Source organism: Heptranchias perlo, chromosome 4 (assembly GCF_035084215.1).
Source record: "Heptranchias perlo isolate sHepPer1 chromosome 4, sHepPer1.hap1, whole genome shotgun sequence".
Classification (NCBI taxonomy): Eukaryota; Metazoa; Chordata; class Chondrichthyes; order Hexanchiformes; family Hexanchidae; genus Heptranchias; species Heptranchias perlo.
Window position 1 is genome coordinate 102,773,889 of NC_090328.1, and position 22,860 is coordinate 102,796,748.

The window sequence follows — 22,860 nt, forward strand, 5'->3', positions numbered from 1 at the left end:
CCTTCACCAGGCAGCTCCTGACCACCAATCTATTTAGTTTCAGATTGCTGATCCCAAAAATTACCTTTTGACCATGATCCTCCAGCAAGCTTCAGATAGGTTTTTCAGCTTCAGACTCTCCTGACATCTTTAGGATTTTGATCCCCTTCCTGGACTTACATTCTCTTGTTATTTCCCACACTCTTGCCCAACAGACGAGCCTCTGGTCTCCAGTCCTCTGAGTTCAATCTCTTTCTCTTTCCCAGCAGGCTCTGCTTCTTCTGATTTCACCACTACCTCAAGCCTCATTTCAGCCCCATCTGCCATTTCTCCCCCACTGAACTCCTCCTTCTCTGCCTCCCATAGACTCCCTTTGTTCTAGATTGAACTTCTCAGAGGGCTCATCAAGGCACACTAGGTTGGCTATGCCCATTAGTCATCTAATTTGCTCTAGTCCTCTCCCTGTGTTATTCAATGGCTTCACTCACCAGGCTCATTTTCTTCAACTTCCTTCCGATCCTTCCCTTTGCCCTTTTTTTTGACACTCAATGTAAATCTCCCTCCATCTCCTCTATCCCCATCAGACAATTCATAGGTGACTCCACTCCCCTCACATTGCCCTTCAAAATATCAGCTCTCCAATTAGGGAGTCCCTCATCATCCATGGTCTCCCTCTGGAGGAGCATGTTGACATCCTAAGTCTTACTTATTGTGGTTCTTTCCCTGTCACTGAGGCCTGCTCCTGGTTTCTTGTTCTACCAATCCCCTCAACCAAATTGCTGTGGTAGCGGCTCGGCTTTCATCTTTAAAATCCTACTTTTGCCCCTATTCCTCTGTCTCTCTCCACTTTTGATCTCCACACTTTACCACCTTGACCAACTCCCCTTCAAAATCCTCCTCAGCTATTATTCATGGAAGCCCCCAACTATTTTTCCCTCTTCCCTTCAATCCACATCAATTTCGGCATTGACTGACTAAATATTCTCAGTGGTTTGTATCGCATTCTCCTTCCTTATCTCCACTGAAAGCCTTGTGTTCCTTGTTTACCTCAACCTCACCATCTACATCCACTCCGACCCGCATACATAGCAACCTGCTCAACCTCATTATCCCGCAAAATCTGAAGACCTCTCTGATCCCTATTCCTGAAGAAGCGCTCTCAGACCACTTTCTTATCTCCTTCCTTCAGCACACACCCGATACTCCAAAAAACATATACTTTTAGGAACGTAGGAATATAGGAACAGGAGTAGGCCATTCAGCCCCTCGAGCCTGCTCCGCCATTTGATTAGATCATGGCTGATCTGTGATCTAACTCCATATACCTACCTTTGGCCCATATCCCTTAATACCTTTGGTTGCCAAAAAGCTATCTATCTCACATTTAAATTTAGCAATTGAGCTAGTATCAATTGCCATTTGCGGAAGAGAGTTCCAAACTTCTACCACCCTTTGTGTGTAGAAATGTTTTCTAATCTCACTCCTGAAAGGTCTAGCTCTAATTTTTAGACTGTGGCCCTGGTCCTAGAATCCCCAACCAGCGGAAATAGTTTCTTTCTATCCACCCTATCTGTTCCCCTCAATATCTTATAAACTTTGATCAGATCACCCCTTAACCTTCTAAACTCGAGAGAATACAACCCCAATTTGTGTAATCTCTCCTCGTAACTCAACCCTTGAAGTCCGAGTATCATTCTAGTAAACCTACGCTGCACTCCCTCCAAGGCCAATATGTCCTTCCAAAGGTGCGGTGCCCAGAACTGCTCACAGTACTCCAGGTGCGGTCTAACCAGAGTTTTGTATAGCTGCAGCATAACTTTTGCCCCCTTGTACGCTAGTCCTCTTGATATAAAGGCCAGCATTCCATTAGCCTTATTGATTATTTTCTGCACCTGTTCATGACACTTCAATGATCTATGTACCTGAACCCCTAAGTCCCTTTGGACATCCACTGTTTTAACTTTTTACCATTTAGAAAGTACCCTTTCTATCCTTTTTTGATCCAAAGTGGATGACCTCACATTTGCCTACATTGAATTCCATTTGCCACAATTTTGCCCATTCACCTAATCTATCAATATCCCTTTGTAATTTTATGTTTTCATCTGCACTGCTTACAATGCCACCAATCTTTGTATCATTGGCAAACTTAGATATGAGATTTTTTATGCCTTCATCTAAGTCGTTAATAAATATAGTGAATAATTGTGGCCTCAAGACAGATCCCTGCGGGACTCCACTAATCACATCCTCCAATGTGAGTACCTTCCCATTATCCCTACTCTCTGTCGCCTTTTGCTCAGCCAACTTCCTAACCAAGTCCATCCTTTTCCCTCGATTCCATGGGCTTCTATCTTAGCTAACAGTCTCTTATGTGGGACTTTATCAAATGCCTTCTGGAAGTCCATATAAATAACATCCATTGACATTCCCCTGTCCACTACTTTAGTCACCTCTTCAAAAAATTCAATCAGGTTTGTCAGGCATGACCTACCTTTCACAAATCCATGCTGGCTCTCTCTGATTAACTGAAAATTTTCGAGGTGTTCAGTCACCCTATCCTTAATTATAGATTTCAGCATTTTCCCCAAAACAGATGTTAGGCTAACTGGTCTATAATTCCCTGGTTTCCCTTACTCTCCTTTCTTAAAAAGTGGAGTGACGTGCAATTTTCCAATCTAGAGGGACAGTTCCTGAATCTAGAGAACTTTGAAAGATTATAGTTAGGGCATCTGCAATGTGCTCACCTACTTCCTTTAAAACACTGGGATGGAAACCATCTGGTCTTGGGGATTTGTCACTCTTTAGTGCTATTATTTTCTTCATTACTGTTGTTTTACTTATGTTAATTTCATTGAGTCCCCGTCCCCGATTCAATATTAGTTTTCTTGGGATTTCCGGCATGCTATCCTCTTTTTCAACTGTAAATACTGATGCAAAGTAATTATTCAACATGTCCGCCATTTCCCCATTGTCAATGACAATATCCCCACTTTCAGTTTTTAAGGGGCCAACACTGCTCCTGACCACCCTCTTTCTCTTAATGTAACTATAAAAGTTCTTCGTATTGGTTTTGATATCCCTTGCAAGTTTCTTTTCATACTCTCTTTTTGTAGCTCTTACTATCTGTTTTGTGACCCTATGTTGATCTTTGTATCTTTCCCATTTGCCAGGATCTGTGCCATTTTTTGCCTTTTTGTATGCCCTTTCCTTATGTCTTATACTGTCCCTTACCTCTTTAGTTGTCCATGGCTGCTTTTTTTTGGCAAGTAGAGTTCTTGCCCCTCAGGGGTATAAACCCATTCTGTATCACATTAAATGTTTCTTTAAACATTTCCCACTGATCATCAGTCATTTTACCCATTAACAGATTTGCCCAGTTTACTGTGGACAGTCTCTGTCTCATCCCATTGAAGTCGGCCTTACCCAAGTCTAGAATCTTAGCAGCTGATTCATTTTTTTCCCTTTCAAACACTACCTTGAAGTCGATCATGTTATGATCGCTATTGAATAGATTTTATTTTCAATCCCTGGAAAACAAATAAAACCCTAACTCCCTCATAAATGCCAACCTTCCTTTCTCTGGTTTGCTACCTATCATGACATTGACATCTCCATTATCTTCCCTCATAATTGTCTTGCCTCCAACATCAATGCCCTTGTCCCCACTGGATCTTGGTTTCTCACCTCATTGCACTCCCTCATACAACAGCCGCATCAGGCTAGGAGCTTGAACGTACCTGGCTTAGTAACTAACTGCCAGATATGGCTTCAAAACCTCAAGATTTACTGCTACTCTCTCTCTGCCTGGCTCACTCCACTTATTACTCCAATATTATTTTGGTGAGTAGAAGCAGCCCCAAACTCCTATTCTCCACTACTAGCCATTTTCTCCTTCCTCCCCTGCCCCATCCATCCTGTCGTCACATACTAATGCAAGGAACTTAATGGGCTTTCTTGTGTCCAAAATCACAGCAGTACCACTACCACCTTACCTACTCTCTTGACTCTAATCCCTTGTTCCTTCCCTTTTCCAAATCCTTATTCCTTCATTTTTCCCTGCCTTCAGCAAATGCCTCTTGACTATTAACTCCATCATCTGCTTCTGTGACCCTTTTCCTTTCCAGTTCCTGTTCACCCAACTTGCCTTACTGCGTCCTTTGCCAACTTAATCACTATCTACATAACTACAGGACTACATAAATACAAGTTGTTGTTGCTTATTGAAGTCCATAGTCTTCAGGTGGATTCATATTTTATAGTGCCTTGGCTATTAAAATGATTACTTATGTAGGTATCATTAAGGTATTTTTCCCCAGACTGTTACTCATTGTTGATTGGTACAGGAGTTTTTTTTTTGGCACATAAATTCAATAATCTAGCTTCCTTGTGGAGCAGTTTCCTCATTCCTGCTGCATTTCAATTTACAGTGAATGTATGAGAAGAAGGCAGAGCTTTCCATTGACTGCCGTGAACCTGCTACTCTTTCGGTTGTCTCAATGCCGGTTTAACGCACATAACAGACAGCAGCACGAAGACACTAAGCTGTACATGTCTGTGGATCTCTATTGCTTCACTTCTTTGTTAATAGATAACAGTGACCTTACTTGTTGTTGAACAGAAATGGCTGGCTCCAGAACAAACCTGAGATTAGTCTTTCAAAGACGTGAGAAGATTACCTCTCTGCCTTTGTACTATGATGGGTTCCTGTGGAAAAAAAGCACAAGGGATAAGGTAGGTGATAGGCAGGTTTCTGTAACAAGTGGACTATGAACCTTGTTTTCATTTTCCATTTACATATTGCATCTATATTCCTGAAAGTAAGTGATGTGCTGCAGGAAGTGCTCAAGATATATAATGTTTTAAAAATGTAGTGGTTGAAATATATTTTACTTACTATCTTCATATTTTGAGATGAAAATTAAAGAATTAAAACTACTTGTCAAGTAGAGAAAAACTTAAGTACCGTCAAAACTTGATAAGGCCAAGTCAGGATTAAATTATTATGATAATAACTTTTATCTTTTAATGGCACTGTGAATCGCTTTATAGCACAGATTTAAGTAGTCCCATTTTAACTTCAGCACTTTAATATAATTGGGGAGAGGGAACAAGACGGAAATGTATTGCTTTGGATAGATACTGTTTCACTGCCCAGGAACTGCTAATAGTTTAAATCAAAACTAAGATGCCAAATGTGAAACCTGAGATTATGAAATACTTCTACTACTAAATTCCCATCCGTGAGCTCAGCACTGAAAGGTTACAAAATATTGTTATATATCAATTGCATCCCGTCAGCTAAGCCTTTATGAAGTAACCCACTGTTTACCGACTCTAGTCTTAGCAAGACGAGGGCATGATGAAAAGTGCAATAAAAAAACAAAGCTGGAGTTCCGTAAATACCTCAGATCACAGAACTGTCCCGTGTTTCTGAAAGACTTATCATCCGGCTATTGCTTGTATTGTTTTTCCTCCTTTAGACTCCCCATGTATCAACAGCTTACATTTATACAGCACCTTTAACGTAAATAAACACCCCAAGGTGCTTCACTGAGGCGCAATCAAAAAAATGGACACTGAGCCAAAGAAGGAAATAGTAGGAGGCGTGACCAAAAGCTTGGTCAAAGGGATGGATTTTAAGGAGGGTCTTACAGGAGGAGAGGGAGGTGGAGAAGCAGAGGAGTTTAGGGAGAGAATTCGCGAGCGTAGTGCCTAAGCGGTTGAAGGCACTGCCGCCAATGATGGGGTGAAGGGAGGGAGGGATGCACAAGAGGCCAGAGTCAAAGAAATAGAGTGTTCTGGAGGGGGTAGAGGGGTTATAGGGCTGGAGGTGGTTAGAGAGATAGGGATGGGCGAGGCCATGAAGGGATTTTAAATTTGAGATGTTATGGGGTTAGGAGCCAATGTAGGTCAGTGAGCAACAGGGGCAATGGGTGAGTGGGACTTGGTGCAGGATAGGATATGGGCAGCAGAGTTTTGTAATGTATGCAATGCCAGGAGTTTTGTTTTTCCTTTATTCGTGAAATCCTTTTATTTACTTTAGTTTCCACTCCCCCTCATGCGCCCCCTCCCCCTCACTTTTTTAAAACATGAGGGCAGGCCAAGGACCTGCTTTCTGGCTTCCACCAATGTTGTCTACAGGCGACTTGGGGCAACTCCCTTTTTCTCTCTAGAAAGCACTTTGCTTCTGCAGAGCACATTCCTTATAAAGCAGCTGTTGAAAAAAATCTGTCCCAAAGGGATGTGATTTGCTACATGACAGATAGCTTTAACTGAAGCACTGCTTTTCATTTCTTAAAAAAATCCTTGATGTGTGGCACCAAAATAGTTTTGTATGACAGTTATGATGCAGGTTTGTTCCAACCATGCCACTGAGTCGCTAATCTGTGTTGTCCTGCGAGGAGGCCCAGCAACTCCTTATTGGAACAGAGGGACAAGTCGGTGTAGCTGTCACCAAGCTTCTTTTTGGCACCATCTAGGAACATAGGAACAGGAGTAGGCCATTCAGCCCCTCGTGCCTGCTCCGCCATTTGATAAGATCATGGCTGATCTGTGACCTAACTCCATATACCTGCCTTTGGCCCATATCCCTTAATACCTTTGGTTGCCAAAAAGCTAACTATCTCACATTTAAATTTAGCAATTGAGCTAGTATCAATTGCCGTTTGCGGAAGAGAGATCCAAACTTCTACCACCCTTTGTGTGTAGAAATGTTTTCTAATCTCACTCCTGAAAGGTCTGGCTCTAATTATTAGACTGTGCCCCCTACTGCTAGAATCCCCAACCAGCGGAAATAGTTTCTCTCTATCCACCCTATTTGTTCCCCTTAATATCTTATAAACTTCGATCAGATCACCCCTTAACCTTCGAAACTCTAGTTAATACAACCCCAATTTGTGTAATCTCTCCTCGTAACTTAACCCTTGATGTCCAGGTATCATTCTAGTAAACCTACGCTGCATTCCCTCCAATATGTCCTTCCGAAGGTGCGTGCCCAGAACTGCTCACAGTACTCCAGGTGCGGTCTAACCAGGGTTTTGTATAGCTGCAGCATAACTTCTGCCCCCTTGTACGCTAGTCCTCTAGATATAAAGGCCAGCATTCCATTAGCCTTCTTGATTATTTTCTGCACCTGTTCATGACACTTCAATGATCTATGTACCTGAACCCCTCTGGTGGCGGACATCAGATTAGCACTGAAGACTCAGGAACAGGTTAGTCTCTGACCCTCATGTCCACAGGTCTAAGGGGTTGGGAAGCACGTAGAAGAATGATAGATTTTGAAACCGGATAGAAAACATAGAATGAACAAACAATATAGTAAGTTGAAGGAACTTCATTAGCAAGTTGTAGACCATTGGAGATTTGAGACCGCACAATTGTCACAGAAATTTGAGATGCAGAATACTTGTTCAGTATCTGCAACAAAGCAGGGAGTTCCTTCGTTTAAAAGATTTTACCTGTCATTTTAAATGTTTAACATTCTGTTACTCGTGGAGATTGAGAAGGGACTTTTCACTCTAAGGGGGGGGTCATTTTAACCCCCAAGAACGGGTGGGTTGGGGGCAAGCGGGAGGTTAAAATAACAGGACCACATCCCGGCTCCAATGCACCCACTTCTGGGTTTGACCCAGGCAGGTTTGTATGTGTGCAGCAGATACCAGGAAATCCTGCCCCCACTTAAAGCTGGCTGGTCGATACTTAAAAGGGCAATGCACCTCATTGAAATAGTTGAGGTACTTAATTCTTTGTGTATTGGAAAACCTAAATGAATTTAACCTTACCTGTTCGGGTTTCCCATCGCTTCCGATTCACATCGGATGAAAGTAGGTGGGAAGGGCTGGATCCGTGAGGTGAGTGCCTTTATTGCACTGCTTGTGGGTCTGGAGGAGCATCCAGGCCCAACAAGCTCACCTGGCTGACAGGACCCCCGTGATCGGGAGACCCCCACCCATTCCCAATGCTGGACCCCCCCCAGATCCCCGATGTTGGACCCCCACCCGATCCCCGATGCTGGCTGAAACGTCCCTCCCCCTGATCCCAATGCCGGCTGGATCCCCCCCCCAACCCGATCCTGATGGTGGCTGGACCCTCCCCTGACACCTGACGCTGGCTGAGCCCCCCCCCAACGCCGATCCCAATGCTGGCTGGACCCCTTCCCCCCCCCCCCCCCCCCGATCCTGATGGTGGCTGGACTCCCCCTGACACCTGACGCTGGCTGAGCACCCCCCCACCCCGATCCCAATGCTGGCTGACACCCACACCGATTCCCTATGTTGGCTGGACCCCCCCATCCCCGATGCTGGCTGTGCCCCACCCCCCGATCCCGACACTGGCTGGACCCCCACTGACCCCTGATGCTGGCTGGACCCCCACTGACCCCTGATGCTGGCTGGACCCCCACTGACCCCTGATACTGGCTGGTCCCCCACTGACCCCTGATGCTGGCTGGTCCCCCACTGACCCCTGATGCTGGCTGGACCCCCACTGACCCCTGATGCTGGCTGGACCCCCACTGACCCCTGATGCTGGCTGGACCCCCACTCACCCCTGATGCTGGCTGGACCCCCACTCACCCCTGATGCTGGCTGGACCCCCACTCACCCCTGATGCTGGCTGGACCCCCACTCACCCCTGATGCTGGCTGGACCCCCACTCACCCCTGATGCTGGCTGGACCCCCACTCACCCCTGATGCTGGCTGGACCCCCACTCACCCCTGATGCTGGCTGGACCCCCACTCACCCCTGATGCTGGCTGGACCCCCCACCTGATCACAATGCTGGCTGGACCCCCCCTGTCCTTCATGCTGGCTGGACCCCCACCCCCCCACCCCCCCGATCCCGATGCTGGCTGGATCCCCCCCACCCCCCCGATGTCTCCACGCTCCCCCCCCCCCCCCCCTCCCGCCCCCACTCCGATTTGTTCCAGGGCCCATGATCTCTCCCTCTCTGATTCACTGCTCCTTTCCCTTCCGACAGGGAGCCAGCCTGTTAATCTGGCTGCCTGGTGCGTGGGAAACCCGGAAGCACAAATACTCACCTTCAATTTAGTTGCAATCGTAGATTGCGACGCACTCGATTGGCTTCCAGGTTCCCCATGGGAATATCTAGGGATGGGCTGGGTACCCGGCTCTGAGGTAAAATCATGCCCTAAATGTCATTTTAACTCAGTGTTAGCATACTTACCTCTGAGATAGGGGTAGTGGGTTAAAGCCCTGCTGCAGGGACTTGAGCACATAATCTAGACTGACACTTTGGTGTTTGCCTGTTCAGGTGGATGTAAAAGATTCCATGGCACTACTTGAGGAAGAGTAAGAGCATTAAAAGCATTAATACCGGACTCATGCATTTATACGCATTAGAAATGTTTACCCCTCAGCAGCAAATTTGGAAGCTTGGGCTAAAGATATGCTAATGCTCTGTTAATGTTGATGCACAATATCACTGCCCCTCCATGCTAACTTACATGCAAATGAAATCCCCACACAACAAACTGATTTACAGTGTGTAATGAAACGTGTTTACCACTCCCTGGATAGCACCATATAGTATAAACTCTCTGTATTAGAAATGCATAAGCATGGTATATCATAATGCTGGGAGAAGGAAATATAAAAATTAAAAGTTTACTTGCACTATTCTAATTGTGGTAACCAAGCTGGTTTCATATTTAGATGGGGAGTATTGTCAGAATATGAAAGGCAGAAATAAAATTGGGATAGTTTTGTGGTTGAAATCCACTTCAACATTCTAATTTGCCCACTCTTACTGTAATGTCAGGATACCAGAGCTCATTATATAGTGTATGCTATTTCTTCTAAGTTTTTCCACAGTTCCAATACCGGTCAAATTTCAGCAACAACAACTTGCATTTATATAGCGCCTTTAACGTAGTAAAACATCCCAAGGTGCTTCACAGGAGTGATTATCAAACAAAATTTGACACCGAGCCACATAAGGAGATATTAGGACAGGTGATCAAAAGCTTGGACAAAGAAGTTGGTTTTAAGGAGAGTCTTAAAGGAGAAGAGAGAGGTAGAGAGGCAAAGAGATTTAGGGAGGGAATTCAGGAGCTTAGGGCCTAGGCAGCTGAAGGCACGGCCGCCAATGGTGGAGCGATGAAAATCAGGGATGCGCAAGAGGCCAGAATTGGAGGAGCGCAGAAATCTCAGAGCGTTGTAGGGTTGGAGAAGGTTACAGAGATAGGGAGGGGCAAGGCTGTGGAGGTATTTGTAAACAAGGATGAGAGTTTTAAAATCGAGGTGTTGCCAGGCCGGGAGCCAATGTAGATCAGCGGGCACAGGGGTGATAGGTGAACGGGACTTGGCGCGAGTTAGGATACGGGCAACAGAGTTTTGGATAAGTTTAAGTTTACGGAGGGTGCAAGGTAGGAGGCCAGCCAGGAGGGCATTGGAATAATCATGTCTACAGGTAACAAAGGCATGGATGAGGGTTTCAGCAGCAGATGAGCTGAGGCAGGGGTTGAGATGGCAGTGTTATGGGGATGAAAGTAGGTGGTGTTGATGATGGAGGGAATATATGGTTGGAAGCTCAGCTCAGGGTCAAATAAGACGCCAAGGTTGCGAACAATCTGGCTCAGCCTCAGACAGTGGCCAGGGAGAGGGGTGGGGTCGGTAGCTAGGGAACAGAGCATGTGGCGGGAACCGAAGACAAAGGCTTCGGTCTTCCCAGTATTTAACTGGAGGAAATTTCTGCTCATCCAGTATTGGATGTCGGATAAGCAGGGTGACAAATTAGAGGCAGAAGAGGGGTTGAGAGAGGTGGTTGTGAGGTAGAGCTGGGTGTTGTCAGCGTACACGTGGAACCTGACATGTTTTCAGATGATGTCGTCGAGGGACAGCATGTAGATGAGAAATAGGAGGGATGGGATAGATCCTTTGAGGGACTCCAGAATTAAGGGTGTGGGAGCGGGAAGAGAGGCCATTGCAGGTGATTCTCTGGCTACGATTGGATTGACAGGAATGGAACCAGGTGAGGGCAGGCCTACCCAGCTGGATAATGGAGGAGAGGCATTGGAGGAGGATGGTGTGGTCAACTACGTCAAAGACTGCAGATGGGTCGAGAAGGATGGGATAGTTTACCATCATCACAGTCACATAGGATGTAATTTGTGATTTTGATAAGGGCTGTTTCAATGCTGTGGCAGGGGCGGAAATCTGAATGGAGGGGTTCAAACATGGAGTTGCAGGAAAGATGGGCATGGATTTGGGAGGCGACAACACGTTCAAGGATTTTGGAGAGGAAAGGGAGGTTGGGGATGGGGCAGTAGATTGCAAGGACTGTGGAGTCATGGTTGTGTTTTTTGAGGGGGTGGGGGTGATGATGGCAGATTTGAAAGGGAGGAGGACAATACCCGAGGAAAGGGAACCATTAACAATATCAGATAACATGGGGGCCAGGAAGGGAAGTTGAATTTAAAACCTTTGTGCTTATCTCTAATCCCCTCTATATCTTGCCCCCGTTATCTCTGCAACCTCCTCCAGCCTTACATTTCCTCCTGCTCCTTTTAGTTTTCCAAATCTAGCTTTGTTTATGTTGCCCCCCCCCTCTTCGATTCACCATTGGTGGTGGAGCTTTCTCTCTCTCTAAACACTTCCGTTGCCATGTTTTCCTACATTGCAACAGTGACTACACTTCAGAAGTACTTCATTGGCTGTAAAGCACTGTGGACCGACCTGAGGTTGTGAAAGGCACTATATAAATGCAAGTTCTTTCTTTTCTTCCCACCATTTCACCTTTAAAAATTTTTAACAACTCATCTTCTCGACCAACCTTCTGATCGCCTCTTCTATCTCTCCTACCATAGCTCAGCGTCTGTTCCTTTATTCCTTTTTCTTCCCCCCCTGTATCTCTTCTTGGCATGTTTTCTATGTCAAAGGCACCATAAAAGACAGAACTTGCATTTCTATAGTGCCTTTTGTGACTGTAAGACATCCCAAAGTGCTTTAGAGCCAAAGAAGTACTTTTGAAGTGTGGTCACTGTTTTAATGTAGGAAATGCTGCAGCCAATTTGCACACAGCAAGGTCCCACAATCAGCAATGAGATAATGATCAGATCATCTGTTTTTAGTGATGCTGGTTGAGGGGTAAATATTGGCCAGGACACTGGGGAGAACTCCTTCTGCTCTTCTTTGAAATAGTGCCATGGGATCTTTTACATCCACCTCAGAGGGCAGACATTGGTTTAACATTTCATCTGAAAGACAGTACCTCTGACCGTACAGCACTCCATCAGTACTGCACTGGAATGTCAGCCTGGATTACGTGCTCAAGCCTCTGGGGTGGGACTTGAACCCACAACTTTCTGATTCCGAGGCAAGAGTGCTACCACTGAGCCACGGCCGACAGTATATAAACGCACTCTATATGTCGCAGTGTGCTATATTTCCAAATGGTTAGTCATAGACATACAAATTTCACAGGCCTTTGAAAATGAGACTCCAACCCCAGTTTAAGATCAAATACCAGGAAACTAAAATATAGCAGGGTGATTAATGGACCAATCATTCATAACTTAATGGGAGTTAGTTTAAAGGAAGGCACATTCCTTTCTGGGGGTTCTTAGGTCCTTTTAATAAAACCTAATTAAGATCAAGAGCCAATTTAAATGCAAACATCGACACTACATAATGGGATATGTGCAATTATTTATAACTATTGTGATTTCACGCACAGTTGCACTTCACCTGCAATAACACATTCCTATGGTAGTCTAGATGTTTTTGTAACCAGTCCGTAAACGCTCTGTAGGTCAAGATTTTATAAGCTAAAGGAGAACTGTGCTCCGTTTCCCGCTGCTGACAATTGGAAGAAATTAAAAACTTGTTTGGCAAGTAAAATTCCACAGAGCCAGCTTCAAGCCATGGCTGATCTGCTCTCCTTCAATGCAGGTCGGGCTTTTTTTAAAGAGATCTGAACCAGATTAAAATCCCAAAGTTAGTTGAGCTAGGCCCTCTCAGACTGATTTGGTACTGCCTGGATTTGCCCAATTTATGCCTCTTCAAGTATCTTTACTTGTACCTGTACCTTTACAAACATGCAAACTGTCAATTATCTGTCCGGTCATAACTTTCTCAACGGTCTCTGTTGCTACTCTTAGACATTCTCCGTACTCATTTTAGACTCTATGCTGGTTAAATTTGATAGTTCATTGACAATATTAACTATTATGCTATTACAGCAGGTCCTGTAAGTTAGAAGCAATTTGATGAATGAATGATCTGGTGCGATGTAGTCAATGCAGCATTTTTTGGGTGTTTTTGGATTCCAGTGCTCTCCTGGCCGGTCTTCCATCTTCCACCCTCCATAAACTTAAGCTCATCCAAAACTTTGTAATGCTCTGATATTGGTAATAATCGGTTGATTCACTGGTTAATGTCCTGTGACATTGCACATGGGGAGTCAAGACCAAGTGCAGTATTCAGGTTAAGCAGGGTTAGAGGGCTGGGTGATAATTGGTCCAAATGAGGGAGGGGCAAGGGAGGGGTGAGGAGGCAGATGGGAGGGGATTGAGATGAGGAGAGGAGGAAGAGAGAGAGAGAGAAGGTGGGGGGAGAGGAGAAGGACAAAGGGAAGGGTGTGTATTTAAATGTTTAGTAATGGAGGAACAGTCTTCAAGGGCCTGTTTTGATGCTTTTTGGAGGAACAGGAGCTGTGGGCCCGGAACAGATTTCCGCTCAGTAAGGAAAGGGTTGCTAGGCCCAAAATGCTGCTGATTGGTGGTCTAGAGGAGGGGAAGGATGGTCATAAAGCTGGTCAGCGTGCTGAGATGCTGCTTGGTGGTGGGGGTATTAAAATGATTCTCAGTAGGAGGAAAGTGATAGGGGACGAGGGATATTGACGAAGGCTGGGGAGAAGATGGGGGTGGGGGGGGCGGCGAACGGCTCCTCAGTGGGTACAGAACAGAGAGGTGAAAAGTGCTGCTCAGTAAGGAGGATTGTAAGGGCAAAGGTCCTACTAGTTGGGGGTGAAGGCCCAAGGTGATTCTCAGTTGGGGCGGAAATAAATTGACGGCAAAAGTGGGAGGGGGTGTGAACTGGTCAAAACGCTGATGAACGCATGGGGATCAAAGGGCAGCGGTCCTAATGATGGGAATGTAGGGGAGGGGTGGGGCAAGAGCGATGTTCAACTAGGAGGAGGGGCACTGTGCTGTGGCAGCAAATAGAGCATGATTTGTGGAATTAGACAGTATGCAACCAAGCAGGAGGTTACGTGCACAATTAGGGTTGTTTAAGTTGGTGGGTGATCAGAAGGGCAGACCAGGGAGGGGGGAGGGGGGGTGCAGAGGAGTTGAGTGGACGTGTGTTCCATATGCCCACCACCTCAACATGCTGCCATCTCCCCAATTTAAAGGGATGTGGTTATTTAAAAGTAGGGGTGAAAAAAAAACTGTAGCCTTTTAAAAAAGCTGTAAATATTCCCACTGTATGTTTCACTCTTGTTTGGGGTACGAAAAGTAGCTGGCAAAACCCAAAGGCTGGATGGAAACTAAATCTAAGGGCAAATGATGCAGTGGTGCAGCATCTGAATCCCCTGTTTGATGGCTGGATATTCTGTTGTGTGAGTTGGGTGTGAGGAGAGTTGCCCTGTTGGCCACTCCAAGTCACCTGCCCCAAAGGACAGCAGTGTAGCAAGCCTGGCAGGTCGTAGCAAAAAATAATTGAGTGTAGAGTTGACCTTGATTGTCACTGGCAGTGCTGTTCCTATGGTGCAGATTGGCTTTAAGTGTCCTTGAGGTGGATGGAACAGATGTGCAACTGGCTCTGTGCCAACTCAAACCTGCAGAGACAGTTCAGTTCCTCATGATCCTTTCCAGGTAGGTGTTCCCAGGGCCTAAAGATATTGGGATAAATGTTAACCCCGAAGAATGGGTAGTTTGGGGGCAGGTGGGCAGTAAAAGTACTCTGTTTTCGGAGCGGGATCTCATCCCGGCTCCAACCCGCCTACTTCCAGGATTGACCCAGGCGCATTTGAGTGCACGCGTACTTCTGAAACCCAGAACTCCCGCCGGCACTTAAAGCCGTGTGACGATAGTTAAAGGGCCAATTTAGGTCTTTAAAGTACTTAATCCTATTAGCTTTTTGTGAATTGACTTACACAAACCATTTTAACTTCTTCTGAATGTGTCTCCCATGGCCTCTGAAACACACCTCGGAAACAGATGGGTGTTGCAGCGGCCCTCATTTGGACCTTTAAACCAGTGATTGACACATGTGAAGAAAAGGTGAGTTTTTGCAGCAGGCCACTCAGTTCTCTCAGACAAACCTTTGGCTGGGAGTTCTTTGTGTTTAGATTAAGATTTCTTTGTTCACTCAGAATTCTTGTTTTCAGACATGTTTATCTACATTTTGGACCCCCTCAAACTGACAACATCAGGGTGGGGGGGCGCGATGGATTTATTCCACAGTACATCTGATGGAGAGGCACATCACCATCTGCGGAGGCAGGGCTTGCAGTTCTGGGAGTTGCAGGTGCACAAGACAGAGGTGTGCCACAAGGACCTGCAGAAGAGCAGAGAGGGGACCAACGGAGGGGCTGAGTGCGCAGGAGGCATAACCCATGTGAGAGGGTCTACAGGCAGAGGTTGAGCTTCCTGGACCTTTCTGAGGAGCAGTGCCTATGCGGGCTCAGATTGAGTCGCCAGGTGGTTGCAGACATCTGCACACTCCTTCATGAAAAGCTGCTCCCAGCTGGGCCTGGTGGCCACACATTGCCCATCACATTCAAAGTAACCACTGCTCTCAATTTCTTCACCTCCGGATTCTTCCAGGGTGTCACCGGTGACATCACCAGGTGCACATAAGTGTATACGACAAGTGATGGATGGCTTGTTTGCCAGGGCATTCAAATACGTCAACTTTCCCTGCGATAACATCAGCCAGACTTAGAGGGCAATGAGTTTCAACTCTCTGGCTGGATTCCACGATTGCACACACGTAGCAATCCGAGGACCTCCACGTGAGCCAGGACTGTTCATCAACCGAAAGGGATATCGCTCCATCAATGCGCAGCTGGTGTGCGACCACTGGAGGAGGTTTCTGCAGGTGTGTGCCAGATTGCCAGGTAGCTGCTATGATTCCTTTTGCATGAGTCCAACATCTTGGCCCTCTTCCACGCACAAGGTAGACTTAAGGGCTGGTTGCTTGGAGACAAGGGTTACCCCCTGCAGACGTGGCTCATGACACCTGTGAGAAAGAGGAGTATCAGGAGTATTAGTGGGAGAGCATTTTGGTGGTAGTGATCATAATTCAGTTAGTTTTAACATAGTTATGGAAAAGGACAAAGATAGAACAGGAGTTAAAGTTCTCATTTGGGGAAAGGCCAATTTTACTAAGCTGAGAAGTGATTTAGCAAAAGTGGACTGGAAACAGCGACATGAAGGTAAATCAATGTCAGAGCAGTGGGAGGCATTCAAAGGGAAGAGTCAAGGGGTTCTGAGTAAACATGTTCCCACAAAGAAAAAGGGTGGGGCTGCCAAATCTAGAGCCGCCTGGATGTCAAGGAGCATACAGGGTAAAGTAAGGCAGAAAAGGGAAGCTTATGTCATACACCGAGAGCTCAATACTACAGAAAGCCTAGAGGAGTATAGAAAGTGCAGGGGTGAAATTAAAAAGGAAATTAGGAAAGCAAAGAGAGGGCATGAAAAAATATTGGCAAATAAAATCAAAGAAAATCCAAAGATGTTTTATAAATAGAAATTAAGAGCAAGAAAATAACTAAGGAAAAAGTAGGGCCTATTAGAGACCAAAAAGGTAACCTTTGTGTGGAGGCAGAAGATGTTGGTATGGTTCTTCACAGAAGAGAGGGATGATGCAGACATTGTAGTTAAGGAGGAGGAATGTAAAATATTGGATAGGATAAACTTAGTGAGAGAGGAAGTATTAAGGGGATTAGCATCTTTGAAAGTAGATAAATCACCAGAGTCGAATGAAATGTATTCCAGGCTGTTAAAAGAAGCAAGGGAGGAAATAGCGGAGGCTTTGACCATCATTTTCCCATCCTTACTGGATACAAGCATGGTGCTGGAGGATTGGAGGACTGCTAATGTTGTACCATTGTTTAAAAAGGGAGCAAGGGATGGACAGAGTAATTACAGGCCAGTAAGTCTAACCTCGGTGGTGGGCAAATTATTGGACTCAATTCTGAGGGACAGGATAAACTGTCACTTAGAAAGGCATGGAGTGATCAAGGACAGTCAGCATGGATTTGTTAAGGGAAGGTCATGTCTGACTAACTTGATTGAATTTTTTGAGGAGGTAACAAGGAGAGTTGATGAGGGTGGTGCATCTACATGGATTTTAGCAAGGCTTTTGACAAGGTCCCACATGGCAGACTGGTCAAAAAAGTACAAGCCCATGGGATCCAAGGGAGAGTGGCAAGTTGGATCTAAAATTGGCTATGTGGCAGGAAGCAAAGGGTAATGGTCGACGGGTGTTTTTGTGATTGGAAGGCTGTTTCCAATGGGTTCCACAGGGCTCAGTACTAGGTCCCTTGCTTTTTGTGATATATATTAATGATTTGGACTTAAATGTAGGGGGCATGATTAAGAAGTTTGCAGACGATACAAAAATTGGCCGTGTGGTTGATAGTGAGGAGGAAAGCTGTAGACTGCAGGAAGATATCAATGGACTGGTCAGGTGGGCAGAAAAATGGCAAATGGAATTCAATCTGGAGATGTGTGAGGTAATGCAGCTGGGGAGGGCAAACAAACAAGGGAATACACAATAAATAGGAGGATACTGAAAAGTGTAGAGGAAGCGAGGGACCTTGGAGTGCATGTCCACAGATCCCTGAGGGTAGCAGGACAGGTAGATAAGGTGGTTAAGAAGGCATATGGAATATTTCCCTTTACTAGCTGAGGCATAGAATATAAGAGCAGGGAGATTATGCTGGAACTGTCTAAAACACTGGTTAGGCCACAGCTTGAGTACTGCGTACAGTTCTGGTTACCATAATGCAGGAAAGACGTAATTGCACTAGAGAGGAGATTTACGAGGATGTTACCAGGACTGGAGAATTTTAGCTATGAGGAAAGATTGAATAGGCTGGGGTTGTTCTCTTTGGAACAGAGGGGGTTGAGGGGTGATTAAATTGAGGTGTATAAAATGATGAGGGGCCTAGATAGAGTGGATAGGAAGGACCTATTTTCCTTAGCAGAGAAGTCAATAACTAGGGGGCATAGATTTAAAGTAATTGGTAGAAGAATTAGAGGGGAGCTGAGGAAACATTTTTTCACCCAGAGAGTGGTGGGGGTCTGGAACTCACTGCCTGAAGGGTAGTAAAGGCAGAAACCCTCAACTCATTTAAAAAGTACCTGGCTGTGCACCTGAAGTGCCGTGACCTGCAAGGCTACGGACCAAGTGCTGGAAAGTGGGATTAGGCTGGGTGGCTCATTTTTGGCCGGTGCAGACACAATGGGCTGAATGGCCTCCTTCTGTGCCATAAATTTTCTATGATTCTATGATTCTAAACCCCACCACGATGCACAGCAGCGGTACAACGACAGTCACATCACCACCAGGTCTGTCATTGAACAAGCGATAAGAATGCACTTCAGGGTGCCTGGATCGATCTGGGGGAGCCCTTCAGTACTCACCAGCGAAGGTAGCCAGAATAATAGTCGAGTTTTGCGCTCTGCACAACATAGCTCAACAGAGGGTTACAGGTGGAGGAGCTTGAATGCGCTCATGAAGCATCCGCATCTGCCAGCTACATTGAAGAAGATGATGAGGAGGAGGACAAGGACGAAGATGGAGAACCCAGTGCCAGTGCAGCGGCACACATGGCTGCTTGTGATGCCACGGAGTCACTCATATCAAAGAGGTTCTCATAAGGAGATCTGCAAAATGAAGATAGTGAACTACTCAGACCGCCTGGAACAACCACCACCACCATCAACACCGACACCTGCTCCTCCCCTCTGCTTGCACAAAACAGTCCTTCAACCATGCATACTCCCATTGTAAATGCACCCAATGGGCGGCATCATGTCTTGGCATTCATGGTGAAGCACATGAAAGGGTGCTTTCACAAAAGGGACTCAAGAATGGGCAAGAGGTGGCAGTGGTGGTGACAATTATAGCATTTAATGTTATGTAAGAATAAACAAATATAAATGAAATACATGACATTCTGTCAGACACTCTTGTGCATACCTTTGGTGATTAAAAAACCTTAGCCTTCTTCTTCCTAGTGCTTCTACGGAGTGCATCCTCTGTGGCTTTAGCAGAGGTAGTAGCAGGTTGCTCAGGTTCTTGCCCTGACCGCTGAGATGCTCGCGGCCTACGCCCTCTGGGTTTTGGAGCCCGTGAGGGCTCCCCCCAAAGACTGGTCCACCTGTACCTGTGCAGGAGCAGACTCAGCCATCGGGAGAGGAGACAACATTGCGGGAACTGGTTGAGGAGGGGTGGGGGGGGGGTGCAATCGGTTAGATGTGGGAGCGCTTTGAGTGGAGTCCCCACTTCCATGTCCCCTTTCGCCATCATCCCTCTCCTGGACCAGGCCCACATTCCTCCTACCATGCTACTAGACAACAGCTTGGAGCACATCTGTGAGGCGTTCTAATGCCACAGCTAAAGTATCTGTTTGCCTGTTTAAGGCGGCAGAAAAGTTGGCATTCTGAGTCCGCACGGTCATTGTCAGGGCCTGAATGGACTCATTTATGAGCCGTGCTTGAAGATCAGTGGAGGCTGCCATTCTCTTCATCGCAGACATTCCCACACTTACCTGTGTCACCAATCCACTAATGCTGGAATTGGACTCCTCCATCTTCTCCACTATTGTGGAGTGTGTGCGCGGAACATTTTCCAGTACCTCGCAAAGGTGTAGCTGTACCTCTATCACTCTCAATCTCAATGATGGCCCCCATGGTTCAGCATCTGCGTCCAACTGAGCAGAGCTTGGAGAGGTGTGTGCCCTCCAACGCGGACTCTCCACAGCTGCCCTTGCCACCAGTGTCTGCTCGTGTGTGGTAAATAACCAGGTGACAACCCAATTATCTGCCTAACAGGACCCACCGAAGTGCCAGTATCTGCACCGGTGCATGGCTGGATATGATGTAACGGTGTGCCCTCAGAGGAATGGAGCTCCTCTGAGGAATCGCCCTCTTCCATGGCGTGTGCCTCCTCATCAATCCTTGAAGGCCCTGGAAGAGAATATAAAGCAATATTAAGAATCATCGCTGAAGTTAGTTTGCAATGAGCTCACTGAGATGTGCAACAGGTTGATAACATCAATTCATGATGTGTGTGAAGGGTGTTAAAGTTCTGTCACCAGCTGTTTGCGGGTTGCCAGTCTCGCCATCTCCGACAGCCAGGCGTTCAACCATGCGGCTGAGCGCCAAGGCCTCCTCCTCTACCTCTGTCAGGGGCATTATTTGTGGAGAGGCCTACTCCTCTCCTGTGCATTCTTTTCTCCCACTAGGGGAGAAAGAATAGACATATGAGTGAGTGAGGGTGACAGGGTCACCCGATGGATGCATTGCTTTGGGTGAAGCTGACAATGAAACAGATGCATCAGAAGGTGACTATCAGACAGATTCATCACATTGCATCAGGATTAGGGTGAGTGGGAGAGGTGGGTTCACAAATGAGGCAGTTCCTTCACTTGCCATCCACCATGTGGGAAAATGTGAAGTCATCCACTTTGGGAGGGAAAATAAAAAAGCAAAATATTATTTGAATGAGGAAATACTACAAAATGCTGCAGTACAGAGGGATCTGGGTGTCCTCGTACATGAAACACAAAAAGTCAACATACAGGTGCAGCAGGTAATCCAGAAGGCAAACGGAATATTGGCCTTTATTTCTAGGGGGATGGAGTATAAAAGCAGGGAAGTCATGCTACAACTGTACAGGGTGCTGGTGAGGCCACACCTGGATTACTGTGTACAGTTCTGGTGCCCTTATTTAAGGAAGGACATACTTGCATTGGAGGCAGTTCAGAGAAGGTTCACTAGGTTGATTCCGGGTATGGAAGGGTTGTCTTATGAGGAAAGATTGAACAGGTTGGGTCTATACTCATTGGAGTTTAGAAGAATGAGAGGAGATCTTATTGAAACATATAAGATTCTGAGGGGACTCGATAGGGTAGATGCTGAGAGGATGTTACCCCTCATGGAGGAATCTAAAACTAGGGGGCATAGTCTTAGAATAAGGGGTCGCCCGTTTAAGACAGAAATGAGGAGGAATTTCTTCTCCCAGAGGGTCGTGAATCTTTGGAATTCTTTACCCCAAAAAACTGTGGAGGCTGAGTCATTGAATACATTCAAGGCTGAGTTAGACAAATTTTTGATCAGCAAGGGAGTCAAAGGATATGGGGAAAGGGCGGGAAAGTGGAGTTGAGGTAAAAATCAGATCAGCCATGATCTCATTAAATGGCGGAGCAGGCTCGAGGGGCCGAATGGCCTACTCCTGCTCCTATCTCTTATGGTCTTATGGTCTTACCTTGGGACTCTGGGCCTAGATGCCGTGTAGCTCCTTGAGCTCCCATGCAACTTGATATTGGAAGAATTCTTTTCCTATGCCTCCCTTTTTTCATCTGTTCCTGATCTGCTGAAGCCCTGTAAATACTTCACTCATAGTCTAATTTCTGGTGACTTAGTGGGCAATAATGAACATAATAAAAACAAACTTATTGTAATAAGTTAATAAAAATTGTTCCACAGATTTTGTTTTGTTTTCCAAAATGCATATTATTAATAACATTTTAGATATGAAGTATACAAATTGAGCCGAAATCCTTTTTTTCCAGAGTAAATGAACAGGAACCTGGAATTTAATTAGGAACGTGTCCACAATTCCTTTGAAGGTTAAATGCTAGGGCTGTGCGCAGAACTGAGCTGACGTCGTTGGTCAAACATTTCTGGGTGTAGACGTTGAAGATATGATCAGATAGGTGTAAAAGCTTCTAACAGAACATGAAAGTTTTTCATAAAGCATAGGAACATAGGAACAGGAGTAGGCCATTCAGCCCCTGAAGCCTGTTCCACCATTCAATTAGATGATGGCTAATCTGTACCTCAACTCCATTTACCCTCCTTAGCCTCATATCCCTTGACAGCCTTACCTAACTAAAATCTAGCAATCTCAGTCTTGAAAATTTCAATTGACCCAGCATCCACAGCCTTTTGGGGGAGACAATTCTAGATTTCTACTACATTTTGCATGAAAAAGTGCCTCCTGATTTTGCACCTAAACGGCCTAGCTCTAATTTTAAGATTATGTCCCCTCATTCTTGATTCCTCCGCCAGAGGAAATAGTTTCTCTGCATCCAACCTATTGAATCCCTTTAACATTTTAAACATCATAATCAGATCACCCCTTAATCTCCTATGTTCAAGGAAATTCAAGCCTAGTCTATGCAACCTGTCTTCATAATTTAACTCTTTTAGCCCTGGTATCATTCTGGTGAATCTGCGCTGCACCCCCTCTGAGGCTTCCTGAGGTGTGGTGCCCAAAACTGAACGCAGTACTCCAGATAGAGTCTGACCAAGGCTCTGTACAACTGAAGCTTAACTTCCTCGCCTTTGTATTCAAACCCCCTCTTGAAATAAAGGCCAACATTCCATTAGCTTTTTGTACCTGCCTACTAGCTTTAAATGATTTGTGAACTTGGACTCCCAAATCTCTTTGCTCCTCTACAGTTCCTAGTTTCTCACCATTTAGAAAATACTTTTCTTTCTTAGATCCAAAATGGGTGACCTCACACTTGCCCACACTGAACTCTATCGCCATAGTTTTGACCACTCACTTAATCTGTCTATGTCCCTTTGAAACTTCCTACTCCTATCTGCACTACTTACTGTCCCTCCTTAGTGTCATCTTCAACCTTTGATATACAACTCTGTATTCCTTCAT

General features: G+C 45.7%; 1 protein-coding gene across 2 annotated transcripts in view; it reads left to right on the forward strand.

Annotated features, from left to right (window-relative positions):
• Positions 1–4,402: 4,402 nt before the first annotated feature.
• The window catches only part of LOC137320576 (signal-transducing adaptor protein 1-like), a 65,171-nt gene continuing 46,713 nt past the window's right edge, over positions 4,403–22,860 (forward strand). For both annotated transcript variants that reach the window (XM_067982261.1, XM_067982262.1), the window contains exon 1: positions 4,403–4,713. In XM_067982261.1, the coding sequence (XP_067838362.1) occupies positions 4,603–4,713 (111 nt within the window). In that variant the 5' untranslated portion in view covers positions 4,403–4,602. The remainder of the gene's footprint in view (positions 4,714–22,860) is intronic.